Here is a 14,788-nt window from a genome sequence, read left to right as displayed (position 1 = left end):
TAGGTTGCCTCCTACAGCAAGGTCGAATTATTTATGTGTTCATGTCTGAAGGATCATGCTTCTTCAATAACATTGCTTTTTAATCTTCACCATCATCAATCAAATACACAAAAATTAAATAAAATATTAGGACGAGATATGGACAAGGCACATCTACAGGGATTTGGGGCCATGTGAGATATTCCACTACGGTCCCGACACGCAAATTAAGATGAGATTTTTAATTGATTATTTATTACAGAATAAAGACTAAAGAAACAAATAGACAATAATCATCTATATGCATTATCTCTACGCATTCTTTGGTGCATTGTATCCTTCTCTTACAACTTCTTTCTTATCATTCCAATTCCAATTTATATAATATCCATCTTATATATCTCTACTCCAACCACCCACCATTTCACTTTCCTAGAAAAACTATTATTTAAAACAGAGTAAGAGATACGCACACCCCTCCCTATCAACAAAAAAAAAAAAATTCATTCAAAATCTCAAAAGTTTTTAAAGATATAAAAATTAGAATTTGAACACAATACAAAAAATCAACACCTATAACTCTCACAATTGGTTCAAAAAGCCCAAGAACCAAACTCAGTTTTCCAACTTGAGATATACTATCAAAAGCCCAAGGTTGTTGTCTGCCTTTAGTGTTTCCTATTAACACTATTCTACATCGATTTTACTTAAAATTCTATATTTGTAGTGTTTATGTCATAATAGACAAAAAAAAAATCTTTAAATATACCATGGAGGTTGAATTTTACATAAAAATGAACTTGGTTTACATTACAAGCTCCCGTATTTAAAGTTGAAATAATGAGTATTGTTTTCGTTATTGAGATGACTCAGATTTCAGAAAATAGATTTCACTATAATATTGGATGTGGTTTTACTCTTATTTTTCAGTATTTGGTTTACTAGAGATATATCTATAAATGTTTGAATCTTTTAAGGAGGCAATAGATGTGCTAACAAACTAGCATATAGTTATTGATTCTAGAGTCCATTTTATCTGGTATTATTATTTACCTAATTGTGTTTGGATGATTTTTTTTTTTCTTTTTGAGAAACCGTGGGCTTTGTACTATTTTTATTTTCTTTATTTTAATGTCTATAGCCTTCAAGGAGGTATAGGATTGTTGGGATTCTATTCTTCATAGTATACCTTGCACGAAGCAATTTCATAAAATAAATCGTCTACATCACACGTTTGTTATTATAATCATAATTCATATATCAAATACTACTGATAGATGTAAATTGATAAAATGACTATATAATTTGTAGATTAATTAAAATAATAGTTGAATTCAATAATATAAAAACTTATATGATTGTGATGAGAATCAGAAAATGAAGTTTTCAATCGAAGAATAAATTAAGGAATACAAAAATATAACAAAAAAAATAGGAGAGCCTTCTACACTACAAAAAATATTTGAAATACGCATAGGTTTGAATAGTCTTATTCTGCAATTTCTTACGTAGTTTGTAGGTTTGTTTTTTATAATAATTATATTATTGTAGGTTAGGATAAGAAAGGTCCAAGAAGACTTTGTGGTAGGAGAAGTCTACCATTTAGGATACGAATGACGCGACTATTAAACTATGTAAGGAGTTCCTTGCTTTCATGTAAATATTCAATAATTTTTTTTTTTTTTTAACTTTGTACAGGTTTTGAGTTTTTGTGAGAATGTTGGTTGCTTAGTTGAGTTTTTCTAAGCAACCTCTCATCCTTTTGCTTTGTTGAAGGCTCTCCAACTTAGCCATCCCTTTTTTCATATTCTTTATCTAATATTGTTTCTTTCATTCCATTTCTGACATGTCATTTTCATTTTTGTTAAGAATAAACTAGGCCATAACTCCACAACCCTAGCCACACCCTTTTTCTTTTCCAAGTTAAGGAACACATATGTATATAATATTTTTATTAAAGGATTTATTTTTAAATAAAAATATTGTAAAAAATTGATTTTTATGTATTATTTGAAGATATAAATATACAATAACATATAATTTAAATTATTAACACTTAACAATTAAGTTTTATTTATGAATTATAATATAATAATTCAACATTGTAAATATAATAATTATTTTGATTTGTTTGATTAGATACGTTAATTAATCAATTACAACTCAAAAATCTTTACCTTGTACTTTTTAATATATATATATATATATATATATATATATATATATATATATATATATATATATATAAATAATTAAATAAGTTAAAAAGAATATATATAAAAAAACTAGTGATGCAGGTTAGATTTTTAACTCATTTTTTTTATGATTGGTTAGTCTGTTCTGATCTATTTTTATGAATGAATGAAGTCAAAACGGATCAGATTGTCATCCTTATCAATAATATATTAATTTCATCTTTGGATAGAATTTTAATTATTTAGTTATATCTTGTCATAGTGATAAAACACTAACAATGAGAACATATGAAAGAGTAAATATGCCTTTGGGATGATTTAATATTTACACACAAAAATCTAACTAATTATTATGCAGTTGTCACCATCGGCGCATACCAATTAATTCTCCGTGGAGCTGACTAATATGGACACACATCTCAAGCTCATAACCTTTTTATATTTTAAAATAAATTAATTTGCACAATAGAAGTCACTTCGGTGAAATGTTATTTCAATTAATTATCCTCAAAATATATAAATAAAGAATAACACAATATAGTTCACATTTAAACATGATTGAGTAATAGATTTCATGAATATGTATATAAATTTTTTTATTATATTCTTCATATTTCAGTTGAAATATATACACTTTCTCAATTGTGATAATATTTAAATATATTATGTCATATCAAAATATACCTAAAAACAAAATTAAAATCAATTATCTAATTATCAATATCTTTTTCTTGTGATTGGAATAAACAAATGATACACATATATGATCTTATTCTAGCTAAAAACACACTCCAAATAAGTCGAAAAGTAAACATATCATTTTAATCGATACAGTGTCTAGGATTTAAGTTTTAATATATGCTAAAAAATGCATTTGACACATAAAATTTTTTAATATATTCTTTTCTCTAAATTTAAAAAATGAATTGATATAATTTTTTTAACCTAATTACATTAATTTTTTTTTAAGTGTCAAATGTGTTTCATACTATCATTTGAATTGTTTATACTGTCTAACACATCTCAATTTTAATATTTGTTAGGAAAGCATTTGATACATAAATTTTTTTAACACAATAATTAAAAGGATTATGTTCATTCATTTATAAAGCTTGTGGATTAAAATGTATTAAAATTTTAGACTGTGACAAATTTGGATTTAGACGTCAAGGTTCAGAGACTAAAAACACATTTAATCTTTTATTCTGACACCCCATCATAGCTTCATGTTGAGAGAGAGCTTAGGTCTAACAAGATGATGCATTTTTTTGATATACCTACACCGTACTATGCTTCATATTGTTCAACAATCACCCTACGATCACCAACACACACTACTATGGCTCCTCTAATGCCACTAGACAATTATAATTTCGTCTTCATGTTCATCTTAGCCGTTGACCCATTATCGGTTTCGATGGCTCTACTATTCCACGTTAGACTTTAAGAAAACGGGAAGAAATTTCTAACATCAAGATTTTTAAAACCCCATGTGATTCAGTATAATCATATTTGTTTAATATGAAATATTTCGCTACCATTTTATAAATATAAAAAACGTGATGCGCTATATTTAGACTTTTTTTCCAATGAACCACTGTTCACGTTCTACTACTATTATTTACTATCTATTTCTTTTACTGCGAAAGTTCCGTTCATTATTATGGCTCTATATAAATAAGAAAGAGTTTGTTAGGAAAGAACACAGCTGAGGAAAATTGAATCCTTAAACTATTGCTCCTTATTGGTTCCTACGCCATGGAAAGCAATTGCGACTGCAACAAGGGCTTCGCGGACAGTTACATGTTGTTGAAGCCGGAGAAAGCAGGTTTCTTTGATCTTCTCCGTATCTTAACTTTCAGAAACATATCACAAAGGAAGTTTTTGGAAAGCCATGCAGCGGGTGATTTTGATGAAACTTTGGCTCATCGATGGCTCATATTTATTTCTATTTTGGCTCAGAAGCTCTTGCAGCTTCTGGCTAAACCATTGTCACTCTTTGGAACTTGCGTTGAGTTTTTTATCAACTTCATTGCCCTCAATGGTGGTCTATTCAGCCTTCTTCCTAACTTTATCAAAGGTTACTCCTTCCTTCTTCCTAACTTCTCTCTTAACATGTTATCAAATTTGTAACAAAATTCTTACTACCTGCAAACAATTTTTTTATAAACATGAATTTAACTTCAATTATTTCGACTTAAAATGAATAATTAACTCGTAATTCATTTTTAACCCTGAAATCAAATATACTAAACATTTAAATCTCGACACGAGATTTTCATAGCATACTTGTTGTTGGTATAACCATTGCTTTGTGTTTAGAAACAAATTGACACTTTTAACACTTGATTTTACCCTCCATTATTTTTTTATTTTATTTTTGTTGAGATGTATCGCTTTTAAGAGATAAAAAAAAGAAGCAAACAATGGAGCCAAAGTGAAAAATCAGACCCCGCAGAATTTCCATCGTTATATATATATATATATATATATATATATATATATATATATATATATATATTAATATATATATATATATATATATATTAAAAATAAAATAAAAAAAAGGTCAAGCTAAATATCTCTATATTGTTTAAGGTCGTAATTCTATTAGGATTATAGTTTGACCCGTCAACTCAAGTAGGCAGATCTTAATAGACTCGACATTTTCAAGCTTAGTTTTTAGGAGCCCGGTTTAGCTTTTATTTCAGGTTCTTTGTATTCATCATTAAATTGTAAATATAAAAGAATATATTTATATAAACAGGTTCATTGGTCTTGCCGGATCCTAAATCAGAAAAGTATTTGTCTTTAATCGGAAATTTGGATGTGCGAGTAAAATTGGATGCTACGCATGAAGATTTTAAGTATTATCCTGCACTTTCTATGATGGCCTCCAAAGCATCCTACGAGAACCAAGCTTTCCTTAAAACTACTGTGGAAGATAAATGGAAGGTATTAAATAATTATTTTGTTCATGTCATTATTTTATGTTAAATGATTAAAATAAACTTTTTTTAATATTATGGAAAATTAATTTTCAGATTTGATAAACAGTTTTTCAATGAAAACAAAAAACCTTTGTTGAGTTACATAAATCAACTAAACAAAATTGACGTTAACAGAATCGTAATGTTAAATTGCTGTCTCTCGATCCTTTTATCCTCAAGTTCATTTTGACGTATCTCTAATTATGTTTGTAATTTTCTGTTTAAATTTAACAGATGGAGTTTGTGGGACTTTTCAACTGCTTGAATGGTAAGAACTCAAAAGCATATCTTACACTTTCAAATCAAATTCTTAGATAATTATAGCTTATAATTTGAATAGTATTTTGTATTGATTTAAGTTTAAAACATTCACAAATTACATTATAATATAAGATTTGTTATGTGAATTTTTTTTTAAATTAGTTTTTGAGAATAAGATCTACATTTCAAAACCTACTTATTTATTCATATCATATTTATCTATTAACATTTTCTATACACATCTCTAATATATATAATTTTTTTAATTTTATTATTAGTCATTGCTCATATATATATAAAAAAAAAAAAACTACCTAGTACACATATTTAATTCACTATTTGTCATGCAAATTTGATATGGAGACTTTTGAAATTAGGTGGATGGTCAATTTTATTGAACAAGTCTCATACAATTAATTAACATGGTTAGAATGAAACATTGAACAGTTTTTGAAGTGTACACAATTTTCATCCTTTCAACGTTTACAATGTTTTTGACTTGCATGGCAGAGTATCAAGGAAAGACGACAACTCAAGTGTTGATTGTTTTGGATAAGCAGGAAGATCGGCACACATATGTTGTAGCCTTCAGAGGAACAGAGCCGTTCGATGCTGATGCATGGTGCACTGATCTCGACATCTCCTGGTACGGAATTCCCGGCGTCGGAAGAATGCATGGAGGGTTCATGAAAGCCTTAGGGCTACAGAAGAACGTTGGGTGGACAAAGGAAGTTGGAGAAGGAGACCAGAGTGTTCCTCCCTTAGCCTACTACCTGGTGAGAGACATTCTAAGAAAAGGTTTGAGCGAAAACGAGAAAGCAAAGTTCATAGTGACAGGGCACAGTTTGGGAGGAGCACTCTCAGTACTGTTTGGAACGATCTTGTGTTTGCACGAAGAGACATTGCTGTTGGAGAGGCTGGAAGGGATCTACACCTTCGGGCAACCTAGGGTTGGAGATGAAGTGTATGCAAAGTATATGAAACGAAAATTGAAGGAACATTGTGTGAGGTATTGTAGGTTTGTCTACTGCAACGACCTTGTTCCGAGGTTGCCCTACGATGATCAGGAAATGATGTTTAAGCACTTTGGGACATGTCTTTTCTTTAACAGACGCTATGAACTTGAGGTAAGTCGTGTATATCGTGATTGTATATGATAGTTATAATTGTTATTTTCGAATGTTGAGAGTGTATTTATATTTATATTTGAATGCAGGTTCTTGAAGAGCAACCGAATAAGAACTACTTCTCACCGTGGTGCATGATACCAATGATGTTGAACGCAATGTTGGAGCTGATAAGGAGCTTCGTTATTGTGTACCAAAGTGGACCTTATTACAGAGAAGGATGGTTTCTGTTTGGTTTCAGGACTATAGGGTTAGTGATGCCTGGTCTACCGGCTCATGGTCCCCAAGATTACATTAATTCCACTCTTCTAGGAACGATTCAAAAGCACTTCAAAGGAGAGTGATAAGTGAGCATCAAGATGCATTCATGTTTTATAACTCCAAATCTCAAATCTAAACTATAGGTTAACTTATACTGGAGTTCTTTCAATTGTAAAATTCTATTATTATATTTGGTTAATATAAGAATTCTAAGCTTTATTAAATTTATAGGTGTCTACTGTAACTTCACAGTACACATATCGATTGATATGTTGTAATAAGAAAAAAATAGATTTAAAATAGATTAATTTTTTGTTTTTTAATCAAAGTAAAGTAATAAAGTAGTATTTTTTTTTTACCTAAATTAGTAGTTTGTCAAAATTTGTTATTTTTTTTTGTTAAATTATCCTTTTCTTTATAATAAATATCACCATGAAATTTAAGTTTATTATTAAGTTAACTTATATCAACTATGTAGCATCTGTGAAATATTATACCAATTCAGAAATTACAAATAAAGAAAAAGTATAGATAAAGAAGAATTTTATTTCATTATTTATATAAAATTAGCTACATAAGTAATTTAATTACCGAAAATTATAAAATGGCGTTTGGATAGAGAATAAATAATGTCATCTTTGTTGAAGGTATTGCTTTTTGAGAATTTGTCACCACCATATTTTTTTCATTGCAAATATAAGCAAGTTAAAGAGTCAAATTTATCTTCCTTTTCTTCCCTCCTCCTCCCTTAGAGTATCTCCATAATTTCCTTCATTCCAACTCTTATCTTTTTACTCCACTTCCACTCCATCTTTTTCCTCCTCCATCTCCATCTTCAACTCCATTCTATCTTCTTCTTTCACCTCCACCTCCACTCCCACCCTGTCATCTTCTTTCATCTCTATCCTAAAAAACTTTCACAAGTTCTCATTAAAACAAATAAAAAGATCATAATAATATGAAGTGTAAGAAAAAGAAATGAGAATCTAACGATGAAAAAGATGAAAAATATAAAATGTAAGTTATAAATTTCATAATTTGTATGCGTTCTGAAGTGTACAATTTGTGACTATAATTACAGCAGTGGTATTATTGGAATTTTAAAAAATATGCAGTTACAAGAAAACAATATGGGTGCAGAAAGAGATTTCCTTGCTCTTTTCCATGTATTTTAACAAAAGACTATGGACTTCTTATTTTAAAGAATTGGGTAATAATATCTTTAAATGAGACCGCCAATTTTGTATTAACATTTAATGTTATTTTATTATTTCAAAGTTGGCACATCTTTTTGGAAATAAATAATTATTGAGTTTGGAGTTATACTATGGTTGTTTAGACTTTGACGTGTCAAAAGATAATTTAAGAAAAAAGGCTACATGGCCCTGAAAGAAATTTGATTGCTCCTTGTTTTTCTTTTCTTCTTTTTCTTTGAATAGTAAACAAAATTTACACATCTTTTACATTGATCCTTGTCTTAGCTTTTCGCATCTTTGTTATTCTATTACACTTGAAAAATATTCATTCATTGTTAAAACTTTTACCTTTGAAATGAATATTTAATAAAGATAAGTTAATACAATTAAGGTGAATTTTTTACAAACATAAATAAGAAACGAAAGACAACAAGATGACTAGCTTACAAAGAAAAATTAACTTTTCCAGAAATGAACACTAAAAATATCACTAATTATCGACAGTACAACAAAAATTCTACAATAATTCGAGTTTAATGATCTCCCTCGAGCTACAATCATCGTCCCTTGATTGCCGTGCGTTTGTCGTTGCCATCACCATCGGTTTTTTCCTCTTTTTCCTCCTTTTCTTTTTTTCATCCATCTTTCCTTAATTTATAAAGAAATTTCATTAGTTGACAGGAAATTTGTTGCTCATGGAGAATTTTTTTTGTTTAATAGACATAGCAACGCATTTGTAGGTAATTATCAATGGTAAATTCATTGAAAAAATGTAAATGTGGGACTCCTTGCTTCGGACAAATAGTTGACCTTTTCCGACTAATTGTTTATCAATGCATGCATTTGTCGATAATGGCTGTCATTAAAGAAAGAAGTGGATTTATCATACATATTACTCCGGAAAATGTTTGTCAATAAATAATTATTGACAAATAAATTCTTCAAATAAGTAACACAAATATTCATAGCAAAATTACTAACAAAAATATCTATAAAAAAAGAATCTTTAAACCAAATTACCTTGCGTGTTCACAGTTCGAAAATTCTTGTATTTGAGATATATATACTCTCACACAGAAAATAACAAGTTATTTATGATACACCTTTATACGAACATATGTTGAAATAGTGTAATCTTAGAAATCAATCATTATATCATATACTAATCAAATATCATATACTAATCAAACGTGATGGTAAGACAAACATATAACCATATCGTAAACCTTAAATATCAAATTTAAGAACCAAATATCTTAAACATATAACACGAGTTTGGAAAGTAAATATTAAATAAAAAGTGAGTATCACATACCATCTTAAGACCACATATAAACTTTAAATAACAATATTTAAATTATTATTTCTACTCTTGATCATTTTGTTGTTGGTTCTGTTGGGATTGTTGAGGGTCTTCTTGTTGGGGGACATGTTGCTTGTGTTGGCCTTGGTTGATCAAGTACTTCTGATAAAGATTTTGTGCATCAAGAGGGAGAAATTGTATAATTTCACCCAATAAGGACTCAAAGGCTTCCATCTGGCGAGACAATGTTCCTTCGCCTCCTCACAAGCTGAAATTCGTTGTCTAAGTTGGTTTATCTCCTCAGAGTCATATATAGGCTATCATTCTCGCTTCTACAATTTGTAGTAAGTTGTTTAGCTCCATAATGTTTTCCACCAATTGTTTCAACCCAACACTGAGTCTTGACAATCTTGTCCTGAATAGGATTAAAAGCACTAGTCACTTCTGCTTCGTCCAACCTCAGACTTGGCTTGTGAAAGTCTAGGCTCAAATTCTTCCTATTAATAGAAAATGAAGAATTATTAAATCAATATACTATAAGTTCAAGGAAAAATAATGTAAACATTGAAAGGAGCTTACATGTGTCTTATATCTTTCGTGGACAAGTTGGCCATTATCCTTCAATATATGAGTTTGCTGAAAGACCTCATCAATCAACATAGATAGTCCAAGCTCCTGTTCCTGCAACACATTTTGATATGTGTGTGTGTAATTAATGTGCATACCATATGAATGGCATGTTCATATTTGCTAATAGAACCACTTGTGTGTAGGATCCCCACCTTTTCAAAAGCCTGATTTTTTTGTGTGGGTGCGACAATAGATGGGGATAGGAGAGGTTTGGGTGTCACAACAACAATGGATGGAATTGGGGCAGATCAAGATGGTATGTGATCTGGTGTAACTCTTGGCACATAACGTCGTTCCTTTCGTTGTGTAATCCGCTTTCTTTTTCTGTCAACATAAGGTGGATGTTGAGATGGACCTCCTGATGACATTTCTATATATATAAGAATACAATATTGTGAATAAGAAATTAGCCAAAATGTATTGAATTTAAAGCATAAAGTTATTCAACAATGCTCTATAGGAGCATGAAATGAAGATGTTTTAACTTAATAGTAATGAGGTTTGCATTGTGGACAAATTTATGCTATCTTATACTCGTGGAGGAACTACCTGTAATGAATTCTCTTTAGAACCAACAATGTGTTTTCCATGGCGAAGAACACTTTATCGTTATAATTGAAGACAAGAGAGTCCGTTAGAACTTTTGAAGTTTCTTTTCCAGACAATGTTTGTTTATCTAATTACTAAAATTGAGCTTTCATGAAAACAATGGATAACTGTATTTGAATCCTAAATATAGTTTGATGTCATCTCTTTTGAATTTTTAACTGGATTTTTTTCTGGTCAAACAAGAGCCCTACTATAAACACAGTCTCTTCGATAAGAGAGAGATATAGAATAACCTTAATAAAAAGCAATAAACATCTAGGTAGCTTGTAAACTGCATGATGTCTGAGAACTAAGCCAATCTCAGTAAAACTAGCATGTCTTTCACTCTCATGAAAAGAAAGTACAGAGTATTGATTCTTCAGATTCAAAGTGCTTTTGCAGTGCTGACAAATAACCTCATCTGTTTCATACTTAATGTGCTTATGCAGTGGTACATGTGAATGTGAATATGTTTGTATATTGGTATCTTTAAAACTGTGAAATATATTCTAGCTGCAACTCTTAGTTGTGGTATCTTATAGTGTATAAATTACAATAGCATAACCTCTTTATGATCATTAAGATTCAGTTTACTTTAAAATTGTCCATCTCAATGTGTTTTAGTTTAAATTTGTTAAAACTTGCTGGTGGACAAAAGATATGTTGTAACTTCAAAGACTTCATCACTTTCCCTACACTTACGTAGGAATTAATACGAAAACAATATGGACACATAGGGAGCACGATGGGTATGGAAAGATGAGGAGATGGAGCAATATACTGCCAAATCAGCATATAAAAAGCTACAAAATATTTGCAGAGGTGAAGATTCTAACATGTGTACACTATTCTAGAAAATAAAGACGCTACCTTCTGTGCAACATTTTGCATGGAGGATAATATTAAATCGGATACCAACCTAAGAAATCTGCGCCATATGGGAATAATAATAATATACCGCAATCTTCTGTGTCCTAAATGCGAATAAAGGGAGAAATCAGTTAACCATCTACCTTTTAGTTGCAAGACAGCAAACTTTATGTGGAATACGTACAACAAATGGATAGGAGCAAGCACCGCTATCTATAATCAGACATAGTCCAACTTCCAACAGTTTTGCTTAAAGGAAACTAAAGGCAAAGGAAATAGAAGTTGGAGGTATGTGTGGGTGACTGTTATTTGAAATATTTGGAGTCATAGGAACAATGTAATATTCAAGAATGAGAGAGAGGAGATATTCTGTCTGACACAGATAAAGCTATGGACTTGGATAAGAAATAGACTTCCAAGATCCACTTTCACATACTCAAATTGGTGCATATGTCTGGTAACATACATAAAATATCTGGCCAAATAATTTGGCAGAGGGGATAAAAAATTAAAATGGAGCCTGTGATATCTTAGCTGGTATGGGTGAGGTTAAAGAAATGTACTTACACTGGCAGCAGGAGTCCAAAGAGTACATAACATGGTAAGCAAATGGGCAATGAATGTAGAGGACAAGACTTTTGAAATAATGACTCCATAACGTGAGGGCTGCTACAATGCAGCAGGGTCCATATTAGCTTTTAGTCTGGATCTATCTGAAATTCATACTACAGTATTGCCATTTTGATGATACATAATGTTTATAGGATACTATGAAACGCCTCACTGTTCTATTGCTATACAATTATAAGGTTTGGAAATATCACAGGTATTAGTTGGTGCAATCAGGGGCGGATGTTTCTAACAGAGGTGCAGATTACATTTCTGAATAGTCATACATACATATAAGCTGCAAAGAATTGGCAATGAACCATAAACACTACGCTCTATTGGGTTCTGAGTGGGTCCAGCAAGAGACTGTATCATTGCTGGAAAAGTGCATATTGGGTAAGATGAATATTAAATGTAAAGCCTAGGATGGAATAGTCTAGTGCAGGGCCACAGGTGTCATTAGCTTGGATCAGGAAGTGCCAACAATAACTAGTAAATTAAGTGCAAAAGCAAATGACTGGCAGAGAAATGGAACTGAGACACAGTCCTGCATAGTGGAGTATAGAGTTATAAATCTGTGGTGTAACAGCAGAGAGAGTACGATCCTGCTTGGCTAAACAGGGACTAATGTAGGAAAAAAGTGTGTGCAGAGAAAAAGATTAATACAGGGGTGATTGTAAAATGAGGGAGGGTGCCAACATTTAAGTCACCGGTATAAACCATTCTGTCAGCAACATAATCAGCCCACAATGGCTAGCATTACAAAGCCCAACAGAGTACCCAGAAGTCCTTCACGCTGACATTGATCTGGAGCAAGTAGTCGTGCTTGTAAACCATGTTAAGAGCTAGTGTAATCATAGTTGGAAAGAATTTGATCTAAAAATTATATGGTTACATGTATATGGTGAAATGGGAGGACAAAGCTAAGGGGGTATCATAAATAGCAATTGCAATTGTGTTTTGTTGTGGAAAGAATAGAGGTAAAGGTATATGGTACTAGGAGGACAAGTTTGTAACTGTAAACCAAGACTATTGTGTTTTTGTACATAGTTATATTAATACATATTTATTTTGCTGATAAGAAAAAAAAATCGGTGTCTGGTTGTGAAGTGGTAGAGACTTTAAAAAGCATGTGATTCCCATTGACCAACTATCATAACTCTCCTACTAAGAATTAGGTTTCAAGATATAACCCTCACACTGTGGTAATAAGGTACTGGAATCTTCTAGTTTCTTATTATGTCATTTAGCCTATACTTACCTTTATATTTTGCATCATTAGGTATCTAGTGCGCGACTGTGCCAAAATGCATGCACTACTTCCACTATCAAGAAAAAAAAAAAGATGGGATCTTCTAGAAGTTATTTGCGGTGATTTATGTGTATATAGTTATTGTGCATCAACACGGATAAACACTACCTACAAAGCATATCATAATAGAACCAAAATCAGAATAAAATGCAAATAAAAGCCATATATAAACAAATTCAATGCAAAATTGATAGCTGCAACCAGACCCCGAGAAAAATCTTCAAGAAAAAAATAAAATGCGAAAAAACCTGCAAGGGTTCTACACTCCGGGAATCACTATTCACAAACACTCGCATTTCAATCCTAAGTACTAACACCACACCATTCAATTTGAAAGTAGAGATATGCAAATGGGAAAATAATCCCAATTGCCCGTACAAAGAATCACTTCAATTATAGTGAAGAGTTGAGAGAGATTACCAAATGAAGAGAGGGAGAGAAAGACTGACTGAAGGTCTTTGCATTAATCTTCAGAATGTATCAATGTAAATGTGTGAAACCCTAGTCACACATTTGGAACGCATAGCGTGAGGTGTGTGAAGTGTGAATAGGGATGAAAATACGTAAGAATGTAGATTTCAACTTTTCGTTTTTTGGAGGTCCCGTATTAAAGAATGGAAGCTTAACTTAATTAAATAAATATTTTACATTTGTTAATTTACTGTGTAAATAAATTTTTACAATAATGATTTAAAATTATTTTAAATTAATAATAAAAATTTATTTATTAATGAATTATAATATAAATATACGTTTTAGTTTTTTTTGCATAAAATAATTAAAATTAATATATTTAATCATTATTTTAATTTATTAATAGATTTAATTATGTATATTCTGTAATAAACATTATAGGATTAAATATATTTTTGTCTTTCAACATTTAGTGAAAATTGAAATTAGTTCCTCTTGAAAATCTTGAACTAATCTAGTCCCTCAACATATAAGTGCGTGATTTTAGTTCTTATAAACCAATTTTATTAAATTTATATGATGTTTTAAACACAATTTATTATAGTATTTTAGTTTGTTTACATCATTTAACATATGTTCGCTTCAATGTTAGTTGATAAATGCGTTTGAAGTGTCAACAACTTAATAAGATTTGGTTTAAATGATTAAATTCACGTATCTTTAAATATGATAGACTAAATTGGTTTAAAGTTTCCAATAAAAATTAATTTCAATTTTCACTAAAATTAACCTAAAATTATATAAAATTAGTACTGTTTTTTTTAACTCACAATTCGTTAAAAAAAATTATTTACACAATTTTGTACTTCTAATTTGTGTTGTTACCTATAACACAGTTGAATCCATTCTCACTAAAAATGGTGATGCACTTAAGTAGATCTTTTGATAAATTATGGTATTTGATATTTTGAATGAATATTGAGATTTACTTTGTTGGAAAATACATATATGATATGATTGGTTGAAATTGTTTTCAGTTATAGATCGAAAAAC

The 14,788-nt window shown here is 30.4% G+C and overlaps 1 protein-coding gene and 1 long non-coding RNA gene across 3 annotated transcripts; one reads left to right on the top strand and one right to left on the bottom strand.

The window, feature by feature from the left end:
- The first annotated feature begins 3,877 nt into the window (after positions 1-3,877).
- Positions 3,878-7,197, top strand: LOC114179306 (triacylglycerol lipase OBL1-like). The gene is made up of 5 exons (XM_028065596.2): positions 3,878-4,254; positions 4,942-5,129; positions 5,399-5,432; positions 5,936-6,552; positions 6,642-7,197. Exons 1-5 carry the CDS (start codon positions 3,933-3,935, stop codon positions 6,894-6,896), a joined length of 1,416 nt encoding a protein of 471 aa, XP_027921397.1. The 5' UTR covers positions 3,878-3,932; the 3' UTR covers positions 6,897-7,197.
- A 2,022-nt stretch (positions 7,198-9,219) lies between these two features.
- Positions 9,220-13,906, bottom strand: LOC114176829 (uncharacterized). 2 transcript variants are annotated; one of them, XR_003603055.2, is made up of 4 exons: positions 13,742-13,906; positions 10,095-10,312; positions 9,892-9,993; positions 9,220-9,809 (listed from the first exon to the last, which is right to left on the bottom strand). It is a non-coding gene; the product is annotated as an uncharacterized LOC114176829 (long non-coding RNA). The 2 variants fall into 2 exon arrangements; XR_003603054.2 differs by having other exon boundaries at positions 10,095-10,300; positions 13,742-13,904.
- Between the last annotated feature and the right edge of the window lie 882 nt (positions 13,907-14,788).

This window comes from Vigna unguiculata, chromosome 3, assembly GCF_037176805.1.
Source record: "Vigna unguiculata cultivar grain cowpea cultivar isolate G323 ecotype 2 chromosome 3, ASM3717680v1, whole genome shotgun sequence".
NCBI classification, from domain to species: domain Eukaryota; kingdom Viridiplantae; phylum Streptophyta; class Magnoliopsida; order Fabales; family Fabaceae; genus Vigna; species Vigna unguiculata.
The sequence above is the reverse complement of the archived record's forward strand: the minus strand, read 5'-3'. Positions and strand labels throughout refer to the sequence as shown.